Consider the following 18,817-nt stretch of genomic DNA (forward strand, 5'->3'; position numbering starts at 1 on the left):
CAGTTGTTACGCATCAGCACCAAATTACTTGGCTAATTATTAATGTATACTTGCCCCCAGGCATGCTTAAACTGCAGACAAAGACAACATTGTTTGGGTTGGAAAAAATATATTAGAATAACAACATTTCTCTCTGCTTATGTTATTGTCAGTGAAGATGCTAATGCATGGATTGGCCCAGAGAACAATATATGCCAGGATGAAGCAGTGCCCCCCTGAAAAAAATAATGATCATTTTTCTAAAGATGAAGCAAAGTTGGCTGGGTACTATCTGTCACAGATGTCTCATCATTTTAATTTGTATGTTTTAAATAGTTCTTATCCAAATGATTATCCAGCAGAATATATCTACTGGGCGGGGGAAAGTAAGTATTATCGATTACATAATGATATCAGGGAATCTTCCCCAGTGTATTCAATCATTTGAGATTTCAATACACACTAACAGTGACCATCTTCCTCTTAACACTGAAGATTGAGTTTTCAGCCCTGTTCCCATGCCTTGAAAAGATACATACTGAATAATTATTATATGTGAGGCATACGGTCTTGCTTAATGTCTTATTGCCCACTTCAAGTCTTTACTAAGTTTAAATCTAAGCAAGGAGTACACTTGCCAGCATTTTGCACCCACAAGGAAGAAGGATTCTAAGGATGATTCTTCATAAAAATAAAAGTCAATACATATGTCTTAGCATCTGCTTACCTTTGCCTTAATCTTATTCTACGGATTATAGAAGAAATACCGGTATACTGTAAAAGATATTCAGCCCAAACAGAGGCAAAATACAGAGAGCACCTAATAGACATCCACCGTAGCAACATACTTATCACTCCTAAACATTTAAAAACTTGTTCTTGGGATTTTTGTTAGGGGAGGGCAGTATTTGGCCCTGAAACAGCTATTGGGCAAAACAGCAGAGCCTCTTAAGGTTCCAGTTCTTCAGTTCTGCATCTTCAGAATCTCTGTTTGTAGTATGGTGAAAATGTTATTTCAAAGTGCTGACATGTATCCAACCTTGCCTTGCTTCTGAAGAGCTACAATGGTTACAGGAAGGCTCTTTAAGTGTGAGTAAGACTTGAAAGTCTGTTCAGTGGAGAGAAAGGATACATGTCACTATTTTGCACTGTAAATGAAAATAAAACTAGGTGTCAAAATGTGAAGCTACTATCCTTCCAAAACCCAATTCTCAAAAATCAAAGCTAATTTTGCATTGTAAAACTTTGCTTTCACAGTTTTCAAATGCCCTTAGGAACACCCACTTCGTTTTATAGAAACAAGGTCATTGTTTCTAAGTCATTGTTTGAATATTCTGTTAATACCAAACACCCAGCTGCTGGAATGCAATACAAGCAGATTAAAAGCAATAGCAAACACTTCTAAAATATTTTTTTCTTATTACACTGAAATGAAAGCTTGGAAAAATCTATTATGTACAAAATATTTAAGTAAGCTATACAAGAGCACTACATTCTGCCACGGTCTTTTAAATGAGGATAGTATCTACAATAGAAAAGTCTCTTGACATCCCATACATGGGCAAGAAGAAATCTGGTGTTCTTTATCCAGACATTAACAGTCCTATATTAACACTCTCTATGAGATAAAAAAAATGTTTCAGCCCAATAACAAGACCCATCCACACCGTGTGTCTCATGGTTAATTCCCAGCAAAAATGCAATTCACCCTGGCCAAGTGCAGGAAGTTAGAAGGCAGGAAAGGAGGGGAGGGGATGGAGAGCAGAGGCTGAAAAATACAAGGGGAGAAATTTAACTTTTGTGCCATGGCCTTTTAGCTGTGACACAAACAACAGGAGACTTCACCTGGTAGTGTAGTACCCAGCCCACTGAGTCCACTTACATGATCAGGAGCTTCTACACCTTATCCTTCATGCAGGACATGAGGAGGTATTTTATTTTTATTTATCATTATTTTTGATGATGTGCAATGCTCAAAATTATCTTCAATAATCAAGATCATTTTGAAATATAATCAAAAATTAGCATCATTCATACAATTTCAGCTTCATACTACAATTCCACAAATATCAAGCTTGTAGATGGCATTTTACTTACTCGATTGAGATTAGTGTTGTTCAGAACAATTGCTACCAGCCTTTTTATAGATTCCTCCAACTGTCTGAAACACTTTGCCACAATCTGACGAGATAAGTCGGCATCATTTAATAACTTCGTGATGACAAAAATGGTCTGCTTCAGAAAAACTGAAAAAGGGAGTTCAGGAAGGCTATATGAAGCAACCAAGCCATCAACTAATTGAGAGAGAGAATCTGATATTTTGGAGCAATCAATTCCAAGATTTTTCAAATCTGTTCTCAGGCCTCCAGTGTCTGTCAGTTTTTTTACTTCAAGGAAACGCTGCAGGAACTGCATGTGAGCAACCAAGTAATCTGTCCCAAAGGCATGGCAAGGAGGCAATAGTGGATGCACGCTTGATAGAACAACAGATGTACAACTGTTGCTACCACATTCACTTGGGGTGGATGTAGGCAAGGTCTCTACTGTATCAGGAATACAGATACTTGAAACATCACATCCAGAATCTTCAAAATGGTCTGCACAGTCTTCTGAATTGGTAGATAGCACTGTTGCACCTATGACAGTTGAATTTCCTGAAAACACAAAAACAAATTCAGTGTGGTGCATTGATTAGAGCAGGAGTGGGCAGAAGGTCTCTAAAAAGTGGCCACTCTCCAATTAATTACAAGTGGCCCTCTGATCCTTCCTCCCATGCACTTTCTCATTCTTCCCTTCAAAGTTACTGCTTCAGCTTTTTCTTCTTTTTGCGTGAAAGAGGAGGTGGCACATGCATGTGCCTTTGCTCTGGACGGAAAACTGATAGCAGCACCAGCACTCTGCTTCTCCTCTTCCACATCTGCACACATCCTTCCTCTTCATGGGAAAGGAACATGCTATGCACTCTTCCCCCTTGCATCAAAATTACTATCTGATACTTTTAGAGAAAACACAGCAGTGACTGTGTATTTCTTCATGACAGGACATTACAAATAGTGTGTGTGGCTTGCTTTGGGGAAAACAGCAAATGAAAGGATTCCTAACCTGCTGTGGACTTGCTCTGAAATGCTGTAATTGTTTTACAAGTTGCCATTTTGTGAGTGACTCCACCCACCAAACTGTCTTGTCTCTCTCAAAACTGTTGAAAAAAATCAGGTACCTTCTAAAGGCTTGCCCTTCGCTGGATTAGGACTGCAGAAATCTATGAAGCTCACTAAGTAACTGTCAAAACGCTGTGAATTTTATCTACAGAAAATATTATTTCATATTGCTTCAATTATAAATGTTGGTCAAGTTGTATCAAAACCTCATTGTAAAGCTAGGGCCCCAAAGCTCTCTCCTGTTTACTGATACACGTATATGTGATACACAAGTTCCTCTGTGTTACCACATCCTCCGGGATATCCTTAGGAGCTTTTTCTAGTCCAACTAATGGATTACCACATATATGTGTTAATTTGTGCTAGAAGAATCCCCCCACCAATTCCTGTCTAGGTGGGAATAGTCTATCACTTTAGTCCCTCAAACTAATATATTTATTTGTATTCCTGTTGATTAGTTACGCTTTCACTTGTTCAATGTGCTTTCCAGTTAATGGATCATTTCCATTAAACATATAGATATCACTCTCTGATTACTCAGGAAGAAAGAAACAGAGAAAAGCTGAGATGTTAGGAACGTTTGCAAGAGCAAGTCAACATGGCTTCTTTAACCTGAAGAACACATGGCTTGGGCCATTATTTGAATTCTGAACCTTTTCCTACAGAAAAAGCTTTTACCAGGCAAGTTCAGATGATCTGTTTTCTATGAGCTGCCATGGAAATAGGAAGAATGACAGTCCCAAATGAAGTGTTGCTCCACACAGGAGTCTACTTTCAGGAGTCAAAATTTTAGATGGTGTCTTGTGCTAGTCTTTAGTCGGAGCTATTATAATGTGGTTTGTCAAAAGAGTTGCCAGTTATATAAATACACAACAATAAAATTTGATAAAGAGTATCTAGTTATTATGCTTGGATAATTTAGGAGTAGGTGTTTCATCAGATAAATGTAGGGAAAAAATCTGTTAATATTAAAAAAGTGCAATAAATTATGTTTGCAACAGTGCTGAACCGTGGTGGTGGTGGTGGTGGTGAGAGAAGAAAGAGGAAGAGGAGGAGGAGGAGGAGGAGCTTGGATTTATATCCCCCCTTTCTCTCCTGTAGGAGACTCAAAGGGGCTTACAATCTCCTTGCCCTTCCCCCCTCACAACAAACACCCTGTAAGGTAGGTGGGGTTCAGAGAGCTCCGAAAAGCTGTGACTAGCCCAAGGTCACTGTGAAGAGTTCAGGAACATTCTGAAAGTGTCAGTTGGAGGATGTGGCTCAGAACACAGGAAGGGCAGTTAGGAGGAGGGTTTAACTGAAGCGGAAGCCCAGTTCGTTTTTTTTCCTGAGGTTTTTTTTTCTTTGGTTAATTCGTTAGAGCAACTTGTAAGCTTGCCTGTTATATGTAATAAACTACAAAAAAGAAGAAGTTTCTATGAGTGTATTGAATCAATAAGCAATTCAAGTAGAAGGGGACTGTGGAGTCTTCCTTGACATGGTGGCAAGCGGAGGGATTTTGAAATACACTCAGTGAGCATTTTGTTGGCAAGCAAAGAGTGTAAATTTGCTCTAGTACAAACCACAGATTTCAGTTGAATGTGCAGATGGACGAACCAGTAGTGAAACCTCGATCTAAAAAGGTGAATGAAGTGCAGGTCACACTGGAAGAGCCCAGAATATGCACACCATTTTTCTCAGCTGAGCCAGAATCAAGCAGCAGAGTGGTAGCTCAAGAGTTGGGAGCCACGGGACAGCTGTTGAATGGCAAGGAGTTGAGAGACATGGATGAGAATGACCAAGAAAGGTCTGTAGTACACCCCAGAGGACTACCCAGAGTTAATGCAACCAGACGGGATAGTATAGATACAGACGATTCCTCAGTACCAACCAGCACTGAGGGATGGATGAGGATGCTGCAAACGTTTATGCACGCACAAGAAACCACCATGAACTTGCTGATGCAGGATAGACAGAGGGAGTCGGCTGCAGCTTGGCAGAAGAGACAGTTCCCCAGGTATCAGCAGGGTGAGTCAGTGGAAAGTTTTTTAGCTTTGTTTGAAGCTGCCTTGAGAGAAAATGAAGTTCCCAGAAGAGAGCAAGTGAGGGCGTTATGGCCTTGCGTTGCTGGAGATTTAGCTCAGTTATTAGGTGAACTTACACTTGGGGAAGAAGCCACCTATGAGAATTTTAAAAGGCAGGCCTTAGCCAGATTTGGAAAATCCGAGATCCAGTTGAGAGAAGAACTGAGGGGAGCTTTCCCTAAGAGGAAGGAGAGCTATGTTGCTTTTATGGCTCGATTGAAACTTATAGTTCAGCAATGGTATAGAGCTGCAAAGGTTCAGTCCATAGAAGACTTTTGCAACTTGATAGCAAGAGAGCAATTTTTTCACACACTCCCCGAAGAAATCTCAGCTCTTGTTCAAGCTAAAGAGAACTTAAATTTATCTGACTTGGCTGCTTTCGCAGACCAGATGGCCGTCATAAAAAGCAAGGAAAGAAAACCAGCACGTTTTGTATCAGAGAAGAGAGAATTGTTTAAAACCAACCCGAGAAATATTGAGTTTACGGGTAAAGATGGAGAAAAAAGTTTGCTTCAGAGAAAGGACTTCTTTCCAAGGCCCAGTAAACCGGCTGAGATCTATACACCAAGGAATATAATCTGCTTTTTGTGTGGAGAAAGGGGTCACTTCAAATCACAATGTGCAAGAAATAAGAGAGAAACAAGAGTGCAACATGTTGGAAATAATCGGGTTTTGGTGCAAAATGAAGATTGGGAGGAGATTAATGATTCACCAGGTAGTTCTGCTTGTTCCAGTGAAGGAGAAGAGCCGGTCACCGTGGTGATGAAGAACTCTGCTAAGTCCTGGAGAAACTCTGCGCTGACAACTAAGAGATATGCTGGTGATGAAGAACTTGTTAAATCCACTGAACAAGAACCAAGAGTGAGAATGGGAGAGTTACAGCTGGTTGATGTAAATAGTGTGATATCTGAGGAACAGAGACAGTGGGTTGGAGATCTCAGGGCTATGAAAGTGTTACTTGGGGGGAAGTTGTGGGTGGAAGGTTCTGTTGACACAGGGGCAGATATAAGTTCTATCAACAGAAAGTTGTTAAAGCAAATAAGTCATCAGTTGGTGGGAAGGATGCAGGTTACCCCATATGAAGGACCCCCTATGTACTTAGATTTAGTACTGATTCATATCCAGACTCCCAGAATTGAAAAGGACATATATGCCATTGTACATGATGTTTCTGATATGCCTTTTATAATTGGAGCAGATGTGTTGTACCAATCTAGACAAATGAACGCAGTAGTTACTAGGTCAAAGGCTAAAACAAGCACTGAGAAAAGAGAGAAACAGAAGGCTCAAAGGGGGGAATTAGAAGATGTACATGAAAAGTTTCCAACTAGGATTCCTAAAGCTGAAAAAAAACTTAAGTCAAATATAGGTAAGCAAAAAAGAAAAAGTGGGGTGGAAGTGGAGTTGACAGCAAAAGCTGAGTTAACTAAGTCACAATTGGAGGGAAAGAAAGATGAGTCATTAAGCACTCCTAGTCCAGCTATGGAAGTTGAAACTTTCCATTTTGAGGATAAAGAAAATGTATGTCATGAAAGGTCTGAGCAGTTTAAAACTGAACAAAGATCATGTACTACTTTAAAAGAGTTATGTGAAAAGGCAGAGGTTGCTTCTGGAGAAGTATCTAAAGAAAATCCTGAGAGATTTATATGGCAATCTGGCTTATTGTATCGCCAAAAATGGAGGCAGGGCTTTTCTGAGAAGGGAAAAGTAACCTTACAGTTAGTAATTCCAAGAAAGTACAGGGAAGAAATTTTAGAACTGGCTCATAGTGTCCCATTGGCTGGACACCTAGGAATAAGAAGGACTATGGAAAGAATTCAAAGGCAGTTTTTTTGGCCAGGGTTGACTAAAGCAGTTAAGGATTTTTGCAAGACATGTGATGTATGTCAACGGGTTGGGCACGCTACTGATAGAACTAGGTGTGAGCTACGACCCTACCCAGTAATTGATGAACCCTTTGCAAGGGTCAGTTTGGACATTTTAGGTCCTTTACCTAAAAGTAGTTCGGGAAAACAGTATATTGTAGTTATAGTTGACCATGCAACCAGATTTCCTTGTGCCTTTTGTGTGAGAAACATTACATCTGTGTCAGTAGCTAAGGCCTTAATGGAATTTGTGTCCACATATGGTGTGATGAAAGTACTAATGACTGATCAAGCCCCTAATTTGATGTCACAGGTGATGAAAATTTTCTGTGAGTTGGCTGAGGTTCAGCATGCCCCTGTAGTGGCGTATAACCCTCAGTCAAATGGTTTAGTGGAGAGGGCCATTCAGAACTACGGACAATTGTTGAAGTCTTATGTACTAAAGCATTCAAATTCATGGGATCAAGCGGTACCATATTTGACGTTTGCTCTCCGTGATTCAGTCCAAGAAAGCCTAGGATTTAGTCCAAATCAGTTATTGTTTGGTAGAGATATCAGAGGTCCTTTGGGCTTAGCTAGAGCAAATTGGGAAGGCTTTACTGACAACTCATGTCCCAAGGATGTAAATGCATATTTCTGTGAGCTGCAAAGAACTCTGCAGGAAGTAAGGACAGCTGCAGCAGAGAATTTGAAGCAGGCTCAGCAAAAGCAAAAGACCTACTTTGATGTTAAGGCTAGACCACGCAGCTTTGCAGTGGGTAATAAAGTTTTATTACTGTCAGTGGATAAGCCTGTTAAGTTGGATGTGGCTTGGAAGGGACCTTATGTGATAATACAGGTTTTACCCAATGACAATTATGTAATTCAAGAAGATGATGGGCAGAGAACTGTGCATGCGAATAGGTTGAAACCGTATTGTGAGAGATCTGTAATGACTTTTCCAGTACAAGTTGACACTAACGCAGATGAGTTTGTGGAATGGAATTTTGAGGAGTGCTCTGATGTGAGTAAAGTTCGAATTTCAGATGGTTTATCAGAAGGGCAATGTAAGCAAGTTAGACATTTGTTAAAGGACTTTGAATTGTTGTTTACTGAACAGCCCGGTTTGACTCACCTGATTTCCCACCACATTGACACTGGAAGTGTCGCACCTATTAAAACCACACCATACCCTATTAACAATCGTATGAAAGAAGTTGTGGAGAAGGAGGTTAAACAAATGTTGAAGTGGGATATTATTGAGCCTAGTAACAGTGCATGGGGAGCACCCATAGTACTAGTGAAGAAAAAGCAAGTGTCTGAGGGTGACCCTCCTGAATTCAGACTGTGTGTAGACTTTAGAAAGGTTAATCTAATGACAACTCTTGATCCTTATCCCACACCCCGTTTGGAGGAATTGGTGGAAAGATTAGCTAGTGCTAAGTTTATAAGCACCTTGGACTGTTCAAAGGGGTATTGGCAAATTCCACTAACTAAAGAAGCCTCTGAGAAAACAGCCTTTGTATGCGGGCTTGGGCATTTTCAATTTAAGAGAATGCCTTTTGGGTTAAACGGAGCTTCCAAAACCTTCCAGAGGTTGATTGATAAGGTTCTTACTGGGTTAGATTATGCCTTTGGTTATCAGGATGATATAGCCATCATGTCTGATTCCTGGGAGACCCATTTGAAACATATACGAATGGTTTTGCAGAAGGTTCAGGAAGCTGGGTTAACTTTGAGACCTGATAAGTGTCAATTTGGATGGAAGGAGGTGATATACCTTGGTCACTGTGTCGGCAACGGTCAAATTAAGCCTCTTGAAGCTAAGGTTGCCAGTATTAAGAATTGGCCTATTCCAACCACAAAAAAGGATATTCAGTCCTTTTTAGGATTAGTTGGGTTTTATAGAAAGTTCATACACCAACCAAGTGAACTAGCCACACCATTATTTCCAGACTTATGTAAAAAGCGAGCTCCATTACTTAAGTTGTTTATTTACATAGATGTCAAACTGCTTTTGACGCAAGTAAAAGTGGCTGTTGTAAATGCTCCAGTATTAGTTGCTCCCGATTTTAACAAACCATTTGAAGTGTATACTGATGCTTCGGAACGAGGTTTAGGTGCTACATTAGTTCAGAAAGGCGAAGACCAATTGATGCATCCAATAGTTTTCCTTAGTAGAAAGCTGTTACCTAGAGAATGTGCATACTCAACGATCGAGAAGGGAATGCCTCGCCATTTTGTGGGCAATCAAAAAATTACATCCTTACCTAATAGGGTCTAAGCTTATTAAAGATTCGACCATAATCCTTTGGCCCTTTTGAGCAAGCTGCAGAACAGCAAAACTCGTATGTTGAGATGGTCCTTCGCACTACAAGATTATGAATTTGAGATTCGTCATGTAAAGGGTAAGGACAATATTATTGCTGATGCACTAAGTCGTCAGGGTAATGGCTAATTATATAGCATTGCCCGTATGATATGATTGGATCTAACTGAGATTTTGAGACATTTAGCCCCTACATTTCAGCTGAAAAGGGGCATGAAGAAGAGTTCAGGAACATTCTGAAAATGTCAGTTGGAGGATGTGGCTCCGAACATGGGAAGGGCAGCGAGGAGTGAGGGTTTCACCGAAGCGGAAGCCCAGTTCGTTTTTTTTTTCCTGAGGTTTTTTTTCTTTGGTTAATTCGTTAGAGCAACTTGTTCTGTTATATGTAATAAACTACAAAAGAAGAAGTTTCTATGAGTGTATTGAATCAATAAGCAATTCAAGTAGAAGGGGACTGTGGAGTCTTCCTTGACAGTCACCCAGCTGGCTTGTGTGGGAGTGCACAGGCTAATCTGAATTCCCCAGATAAGCCTCCACAGCTCAGGCAGCATAGTGGGGAATCAAACCCGGTTCCTCCAGATTAGAGTACTCCTGCTCTTAACCACTACGCTGGTAATAAAGGCAAATGTGTAAAAAAAGACTCTCCTTTTTTACTTTGATGAAACTGAATTAATAACTGAACAGCCATTCCAAGCAAAAAGGAATGTACAAGCAATAGACTCCAATGAAAAAGAAAAAGGAAGGTGACAGTATTCTTTGTACACCAGATTGCACTTCACACAGGAGATGTGATTGATTTTACAGGCTGTGTGCTTCACCATTTGTTGTTTCTCTTGTGAAAACATTTCGTGAGTGATGCAACTGTATATAAATCAAGATTTTTAACACTCTGTTATGTTAGAACATGACCGTTTAGTCACATTTTCTTCACTACGATGCAAGGGAAAAAACGTGACCAAAAAAGAGAGGAAATGTCCAGGTTAGCTCAACCAAACGAGAAGTGTGAAATTCTGGGGAAAGACACAAAGAAAGCTGCCAAAGTCCAGTAGGAGAAAGAGAGGTTTGAAAAGCTCATCCCACATCCTTCTATGCTATTGAAGCACATATCTTCATCAACTCAAACACTTTTCTTTGTCAATAGAAAACCGAGGATTCATTTATTTATTTATTGTTGTCAAGTCACAGTCAACTTATGGCAACCCTATAGAGTTCTCAAGGCACAGACATTCATAGGTGATTTGCTGTTTGCCAGCCTCTGCGCAGTGACCCTGGACTTCCTTGGTGGATTCCCATCTAAGTAGAACCCAGAGGCAACCCTGTTTCAGCTTCTGAGATCTGATGAGATCACGCTAGTCCGGGCAACCCAGGTAAGGGCAAACAGGAGAGAGAGGGTTAGAACATAGAGGGCACTTTAGACTGGATCCTGTGCTTCTGCAAATGAGACATTTGCAACAAGTAATTTTTACTGCCTCACTTTTCCCTCCCTGGTTTTTGCTGCTGTGGGTCAGTGGACCCTGCTGAGCTATTGCTGGATTGACTGTTGCAACATGCAAGCTGTGCTGCATGACATGCTATTCTGGACAGTCTGGCCCTCAAAACTGACTTTAATGGCTGCGCAAGGATCTTCAGTAGAAAGTGGAAGGTGTAAAAGCTGCTCTTGAGCTGTGTCGCCGTTTTACAGGTGGATGACTGATTCAACCTGTTTAATCCTCTATAGAATAAACAGTTTAAAGTCCGTAGGGTAACAACTCCAGCCTCTCCAGATGTTAGACTGAAGAAATCATCCCCTGCCAGCATCATGCTGGCAGGGGATGATGGGAACTGTAGTCCATAACATCTGGAGAGCCACGAGTTTGACACCTGTGGTTTAAACAATACATGATATTTGGAATTTGTTTAAATGGGATTCAGAAACTTACTATTTTCCAAACAAAGTCCTGAAGAAAGTTGGCTCAGCTGTTGCCTTAAACGAAGAACTTCAGCTTCCAATGCCTCAGCTTTTGACTTCCACTTGGAATCCAGTCCAGATACAATCTTGGCCAGGTGCTCTGTATATTCTTTGCTACTTTGATCGGGTGGCTTTGAGCGGATTACAGCTAAAGCCAGTGCTAGCTGTGAGGTTTTCAAGTACCATGTCACATCCACTCTATCTTTTATTTCTGTTAGGACCAAAAGAAAGGAAAAAAAACATATTACAGATATTTGCCCAAATAAAAAAAGTTATTTGGTAAGTTTTATTTTTTTCCCAAAGGAAGATCAGTTTTCCTAAGATACAACCTCCCACAGTCAGCAAATGAAATATTTACAAGTACTACTGATGTCATATCAAAAATAAAATGTAGCTTGACAATATGAAAGTCATGGCAAGAACTGTAGAAGTCTTTCACACTATATGCTAGGAAAGGGGAAAGCTGAGCTGCCATAAAGTTACAGATACATTTTTCATCTTTAAAAATTAAAATGTCACTGAATTCAGTGGAATATTGCCACAGTGGTAAAGCACTGTGATTAGACACCTTGGATGGGTAAGGCAGAAAAGAACTGTTAAAGTGTGAGGCAATAGAGAGATGCCTCCACTACTAAAGACTTCTGAATTGCACTAATATAGCATATTTCATATTGAACATCCTGTTTCACAAACAGCTTTTGGGAGAAAGATAATTTAGATGAATAATTTGGCAATTTGCTTGAAGAACAGGATAGCTACCCTATCTGTAGGGAACCTACAAGGACTCAATTTCCCCCCTTATCCCCTTCCCCGCACTATTTTCTTTTCCCCTCCTTTTTCTATCCCCCCCCAATACCCTCACCTTTCCCTGCCTGCTTCCTTTCAATCCAGTCACCTTTTGTCTGCCCTGCCTCTTCACCTATATTTATTATCTGTTTAGTTCTCCACATTGGGGACTCAAAGCAGCTGAAATAATTCTTCTATATTTTATCAACACAACAACTTTGCGAGAGAGGTTAGGCTGAGAGGGAATGATTGTCCCAAAGTCACCCAGTGAACTTCCCCAGCAGAGTGGTGATGATTGGAACTCGGGTCTTCCAGATCCTAGCCCAACACTTACAATTAAACCACACAGATTTTCATGTGGTGGCTGCTGTTGAAAAGCACAGAAACAGAGAGAAGGCAGGGACCTAAGGGTTATCACGTCCAACCTTAGGATTGCCAACTTTCTGGTGGTGCCTGGAAATCTCCTGGGATTACAACTGATCTCCAGGTGACAGAGATCAGTTCACCAGGAGAAAATGGCCTCTTTGGAAGGTGGACATTACACCCTATTTATACCCCTATGACATTATAGCCCCTTGAAACCCTGTACCAATCAGCCACAACTGTACCCCTTGAAACCCTGTACCCATCAGCCACACCGCCCAGAGCCCCTTGGGGATGGGGCGGTTTATAAATTGAAAAAATAAATAAATAAAAATAAATAACTCTTAAAATCTCTAGTTATTTCCCAACCTGCGGCTGGCAATATCCCATTACATAAACCTGGAGATCACGATAACCCTAAGATTTTCAGCTTATTAGTTTGTGGCCAATAGTTGCAGCATTTTTCCTGAACAGAATTCAGTTTGGGATGGCCAATTCCAAGATCACTGTCCCAGAACAAATAGGATTTTGTAAGGGATATAGAATGTGCGTCTATTGATATAGTCCAAAGTTGCATTTGCCTTTTTAGCTACCACATCCCACTGCTATCTCAGGTTCAGTGAATGGTCTACTAAGACCCCAAGATCCTTTCAACATGGACTACAGCCAAGACAAGCCTTTGGAGCTCTCTCAGCCACCCCCACCTCACAGGGTGTTTGTTGTGGGGGATGGGGAAGGGAAAAGAGATTGTAAGTCCCTTTAAGTCTCCTTACAGGAGAGAAAGGGGGAGTATGAATTCAAACTTTTCATCTTTTTCCTCATCCAAAAATTCTAAATTCCAAAAACCTTTAATGGCATAAAACAGGATAACTATTTACAGAGTAAAACAAAATTATTACTAAAACTTAGCATTCCCTCCAGAGTCAAGAGTCTTGTAAAGGAATCTGGCGACTGTCTCTGTGATGAATGGCTGGGAGTCGCTGAGAGGAGACGCTACCAGGTCCCTATCTGATTTCGCTGAGTCCTTTACCTTCCTAATGGCAGGGCGATGGAGAATGAATTGGTTGCATTTGAGAAGAATATGTTCAGTCGATTTCGGAGAGCCTTCATTACAGGGGCATACTCTATTTTTGTGTGGTGTTGTATCTTCCTCTCGTTTGGACAGTTGAGAGAATATTCAATCGTGCCATCATGAAAAATCTGCGTAGGTGGGGAGTAATCAGATTGTTGCTGTATTTGGACATAAAGCCGGGGAGAGGTGGGGAGATGCCGTAGAACACGGGGGAGCAAGTTCTCTGGGCTCCCGGAAGGAGCAACTGCCCATCAATGTCAAGGGTTCGTTGCTTTAGGATCCGGAATGCTTGGCTCTTGTCTAGCTGGAGAAGGTGGTTGAGCGGTATTTGTATTTTATGGATTTGGCTGGGGATTGTACTTTGCTAGGTGAATCTGGATAGATCACTTAACAGAAGCTGAGTCAGGCTGTTTGGGGAGGCTCTGAAGGGGAGGCGCAGCCAGTATTTGAACACTGTGCGCCAGACCCAAGCAGAAAGCATATAGACTCCTATCTCTAGGCAGAGGACTTGGTAAGAGACTGAGTTAGGGAAGTCCAATAAGTGGTGGATGAATAGTGATTGTACAGTCTCAAGTTTGAGCGAGAATGGTAATTGGCTGCTATTCTCACTCACCAAATAGGGGCTGTGTAGAGTAACTGAGGCTGGAAAGAAATATCTTCAACACTGCAGGGAAAAAATTGGCCACCTTGGATGTAGAAAAATTTCGCAGTTGCTTTTTCCCCATCCAATAATTAGGCATTTGAATATCTGTACCTAAATGTAGAACTTCACATTTACCTTGGGTGAATTTTTTTTAAAAAAATTAGATTAGTTTTCAAGCCTGTCAAGATCATCCTGAATCTTGATTTTGTCTTCTTCTGTATTCACTTCCAATTTAGTATCATCCACAAATTTCATGTGCCTTTCTTCCGTCTCTTCATTCAAGTCATTTATAAAGATGATGAACAGCACTTAGCCCAGATAGATCCCTGAGGTACTCCACTTGTCACTCTTCCCAAGAGAATGAAGAATCATTAACAAGCCCTCTTCAGGTGTGATCTGTCAACAAGTTACCAATCCACCTTACAGTAATAGGATCTAAATCACATTTTACCAAACTGTCAATAAGAATATCACATACAACCTTATCAAAAGCCGTACTGAAATCAAGATAAATGATGTCCAGCATTTACCTGATCATAAGAACATAAGAACATAAGAACAAGCCAGCTGGATCAGACCAAAGTCCATCTAGTCCAGCTCTCTGCTACTCGGAGTGGCCCACCAGGTGCCTTTGGGATCAAACAAGGTAGTAACTTTCTCAAAAAAGGAGAGATGCCAAGTGCCATGAAGTCACAACCAACTTATGGAGATTTTCAAGGCAAGAGATATTCAGAGGTGATTTGCCATTATCTGCCTTTGTGTCATGACCCTGGACTTCTTTGATACTCTCCTATCAAAAAAGGCCAATCCTGCTTAGCTTCTGAGATCTGACAAGATCAGGAGAACCTAGACCATCCAGGTCAGGGCATAAATATAAAACAGTACATGATTCTTGTTCAGTACTCACTACCCCTTTCTTTACTTGTGGGAAGAGGAAGTACCTGCCTCTGTCTGGATGGCAATCACTACCACCAACAAAACTGTAAGGGTACATTACTGCTTCTGCCACAAAATTTCACTGTGAGACACATTTGTATAAATTCCCTCAGCTTGGTTTCCCTTCTTACTAACCCCCCCCCCCCACACACACATAACTTCTTTTTTCTCTTTAAATGTCCTGAGTGAAATGGGCATGTGACAAAAAAGCACAAAATCCACCCCCACCCCACCCCAGTCTATTGTATGGTTTAATTTTGAACAGGGGTAAATGGATGCCTTAAAGACACAAACACACTGACTTTGAAAATTTTGTCACATTATGACATTTCTCCATTTGCATGAGGTCAAGGAGTTACTTCCTTCTTCCCTTCCTGCAAAAGATGGATGGGCCTGGGAGAGCCGTCTTGTCTTAGTAGGGATTTTTGATTTGATTTGATTTGATATTTAATTTGTATACCACCCTCCCCCGGTGGGCTCAAGGCGGTGAACAACATTGTAAAAAACAATAACATAGGAATACAGAACCAGCAATTCAGTATAAACAATAATATCAGGTTAACAACTAATCACAACTAATCAACTAAAATAACAGCATCACCAACAATTAATACAACAGCTCATAACAACAACATAGTAATTACAAGTTAACAATATAACATTTATGATAAGATAACAAAACAATAATAATTACAGTGATATAGCATAACAGTATCCCAATAACAGGGAGACACTTTCTTACAGTGGTTAAGTAAAAAAAAAAAAGAGAGAAGCCAGACTTTGCTGACAGCTTGCCACCCCCTGGACTGTCTGGTAAGGATAGTTAGGAGACAGGCAGGTGGGGTTGAGGGCAGCCTAGGTTGGTGGGGCAGTGCCCCATTTGCCCTAATGGATTAGAACCCACTCAACGATCATCAAGCTACTTGCTTTTATGCACTTACCAGGATTTTGTAAATTATATTACAATTAAGTTAACAATAAAAAGAGCAATCAACATATTCCATTCATCCCTGATGAAATCAGGGATTCAAGTACTTTACAGAAGCAAATATGTTTGGGTAATAAAAGTAAGAAGGCTGCAATTATATACAAAACACAGGGTTTTTAAGCTATACAATTTCTCAATGCATGAGCTATCAAAGCCGGTAATTTGCCTCTGGCCTTTATGCTTGGAGTGACTAGAAATTGCTGTTAAGTGGAAAACTACACAGTACCATGGTAACTTCATATGTAACACACACTCTCTCTCTTTTATACAATTTCAAATGGTGACTAGCCTTTTCAGGTTCAGGAAGAAGAAGTCAGGAAGCACATGGCAGTGGGTGGCATGTCAGAGCCACAAAGACCCACAGGTGGTTTCCATCCCATTCTCTCAAGTATGGTGGCAGTAACAAAGGATGAGCAGTAGAGTCTCCACTACCACACTGTTAGGTCCTTACGGGTTAACCAAAGCAGTTGCCAGGACTGGAGCACAGTAATTATTTGCAACTAAATATTGGCAAGATAAACTAAAAGCCAGAGACTGCAGATCTGAAACTTCAAATCATAAATATAGCAGACAAAAATATAATTCTACTCGACTCATTTCCAGCCTTGGAAAAAAATCTCTCACCTATAAGAATCTAGTATTACTGAACAGCATGCAATTTTTTTATTTAATAACAGAAGAGGCCTTAAAGCTGATAGTGGCATGGAGAGGATAAACAGAAACAAAAGCTGGTTCTGGTGGGTTTTCCGGGCTGTGTGGCCGTGGTCTGGTGGATTTTGTTCCTAACGTCTTGCCTGCATCTTTGGCTGGCATCTTCAGAGGTGTATCACAGAGAAAAGTCTGTTTCACACTGTGTCTAAGTGAGAAGGGAGAGTTTAGTGTGGTATATTGTCCATATCCCAGGTTGGGGAACCAATCATTAAGTTTTTGGGTAGGAAAAAAAGCATCCTCCCGAACACCAGTTTCATTACCATCAGAAGTAGCTCTATTAAAAAAAATTATCTTGAGACTTTAAAAAATCTTTAAATTATTAACATGAGTTTTTTTTCCAATAAGCAACTCCCCCTTTCTTTTTTCACATCAGATAATGCCTAAACATATGAATCACTATCTCTCTATTAGCTTTTTACAAAGTATGACACAGAGGGCTGTATAAGAAATATCTGGCAATATTCTATAGAATTAGGTTTCATCATCACTCATAATATTTACCAATTCCCAGCTGTACAGTATGTCCCCACTGTATAGTATAAGGTAAACACATACTAAATTGGCCTGCCTACACTGTATAGTATAAGGTAAACACATACTCCTTTGGCCTGCCTATGCTGCATGGTGAGGCTTTACAGCTGGCCTCATCCGCCAAAAGCCTGGGGGTGATTCTGGACCCAGTACTATCAATGGAGGTCCAGGTCACCCGAACGGCTCAGTTGGCTTTTTTCCACCTGCGGCAGGCACGGCTATTGGCCCCGTACCTCTCCTGTCCTGATCTAGCCACTGTGATTCATGCAACAGTCACCTCTAGGTTAGACTACTGTAACTCGCTCTATGCAGGCTTGCCTTTAGCCTTGATCCGGAAATTGAAACTCGTACAGAACACGGCAGCCAGGCTTCTTATTGGAGCATCAAGCAGGGACTGGATTACTCTGGTCCTATGCCAGCTGGACTGGCTGCCGATCGAGTTCTGGGTCATGTTTAAAGTGTTGGTCTTGACCTTCAAAGCCATTCACGGCCTTGGACCCTGCATACCTACGAGACCGTCTCTCCCCGCTAGGCCCCTCCGTTCATCGGAGGAGGACCTCCTGGTGATCCCTGGCCCTAAAGCTATCAGGCTGGCCTCTACAAGGGCCAGGGCTTTTACAGCCCTGGCCCCTACCTGGTGGAACGGCTTCCAAGGGAGATCAGGGCCCTGCGGGACCTGCAGAGTTTCCGCAGGGCCTGTAAGATGGGCCTATTCTGCCAGGCATTTGGTCAGCCTGGTAAAAACATCGCTGCCATTTCATCTGGCCTCCCGTGGGCATAAAGGTAGGGAGGGGGGGAGGATGACGCCATCTGATGAGATATGGTTCCGGTTTTTATTCTTATTATTGCAAATCAGTTTTTATGGTATGTTTTTAAGTTGTTTTATCATTGTTGTTCACTGCCCTGAGCCCCTAGGCAGTGGTGGCGAACCTTTTGGACTCCAGATATTATGGACTACAATTCCCATCAGCCCCTGCCAGCATGGCCAATTGGCCATGATGGAAGGGGCTGATGGGAATTGTAGTCCATAACACCTGGTTCGCCACCACGGCCCTAGGGGGAGGGCAGTTTAGAAATCATTCAAGGTTCGCCACCACGGCCCTAGGGGGAGGGCAGTTTAGAAATCAATCAGTCAGTCAGTCAGTCAGTCAGTCAGTCAGTCAGTCAAATAAATAAATAAATAAATAAATAAATAAATAAATAAATAAAAGCAAAATTTTGGCTATGTAGAGTCACCAAGGCACAGAAGCAGGAGTGGAGGTAGCAGGGAAATAAGATGGAACAAAATCAAAGGCGGCAGAGAGGTGGCAGAAACAATTAAGGGTAGCTGAGAAGAAGTTATGGGAGAGTATGGGAGAGTATGGGAGAGAAAACTATACTTGTCCATATTTGGGCCATTGGGGCAACAAGGCTGATATGACTGACATATACAAATACATCACGTGCTCATTGATTATTGTGATGGG

The 18,817-nt window shown here is 41.2% G+C and overlaps 1 protein-coding gene across 1 annotated transcript in view; it reads right to left on the bottom strand.

Annotated features, from left to right (window-relative positions):
- The window catches only part of MEI4 (meiotic double-stranded break formation protein 4), a 68,930-nt gene extending 54,219 nt beyond the window's left edge, over nucleotides 1-14,711 (bottom strand). Inside the window, exons 1-3 of the mRNA XM_048505821.1 lie at nucleotides 14,597-14,711; nucleotides 11,293-11,532; nucleotides 2,077-2,633 (exon numbers count right to left, since the gene is read on the bottom strand). Coding sequence (XP_048361778.1) covers nucleotides 2,077-2,633; nucleotides 11,293-11,532; nucleotides 14,597-14,711 — 912 coding nt within the window. The remainder of the gene's footprint in view (nucleotides 1-2,076; nucleotides 2,634-11,292; nucleotides 11,533-14,596) is intronic.
- Nucleotides 14,712-18,817: the final 4,106 nt, after the last annotated feature.

This window comes from Sphaerodactylus townsendi, linkage group LG01 (genome assembly GCF_021028975.2).
Source record: "Sphaerodactylus townsendi isolate TG3544 linkage group LG01, MPM_Stown_v2.3, whole genome shotgun sequence".
NCBI classification, from domain to species: domain Eukaryota; kingdom Metazoa; phylum Chordata; class Lepidosauria; order Squamata; family Sphaerodactylidae; genus Sphaerodactylus; species Sphaerodactylus townsendi.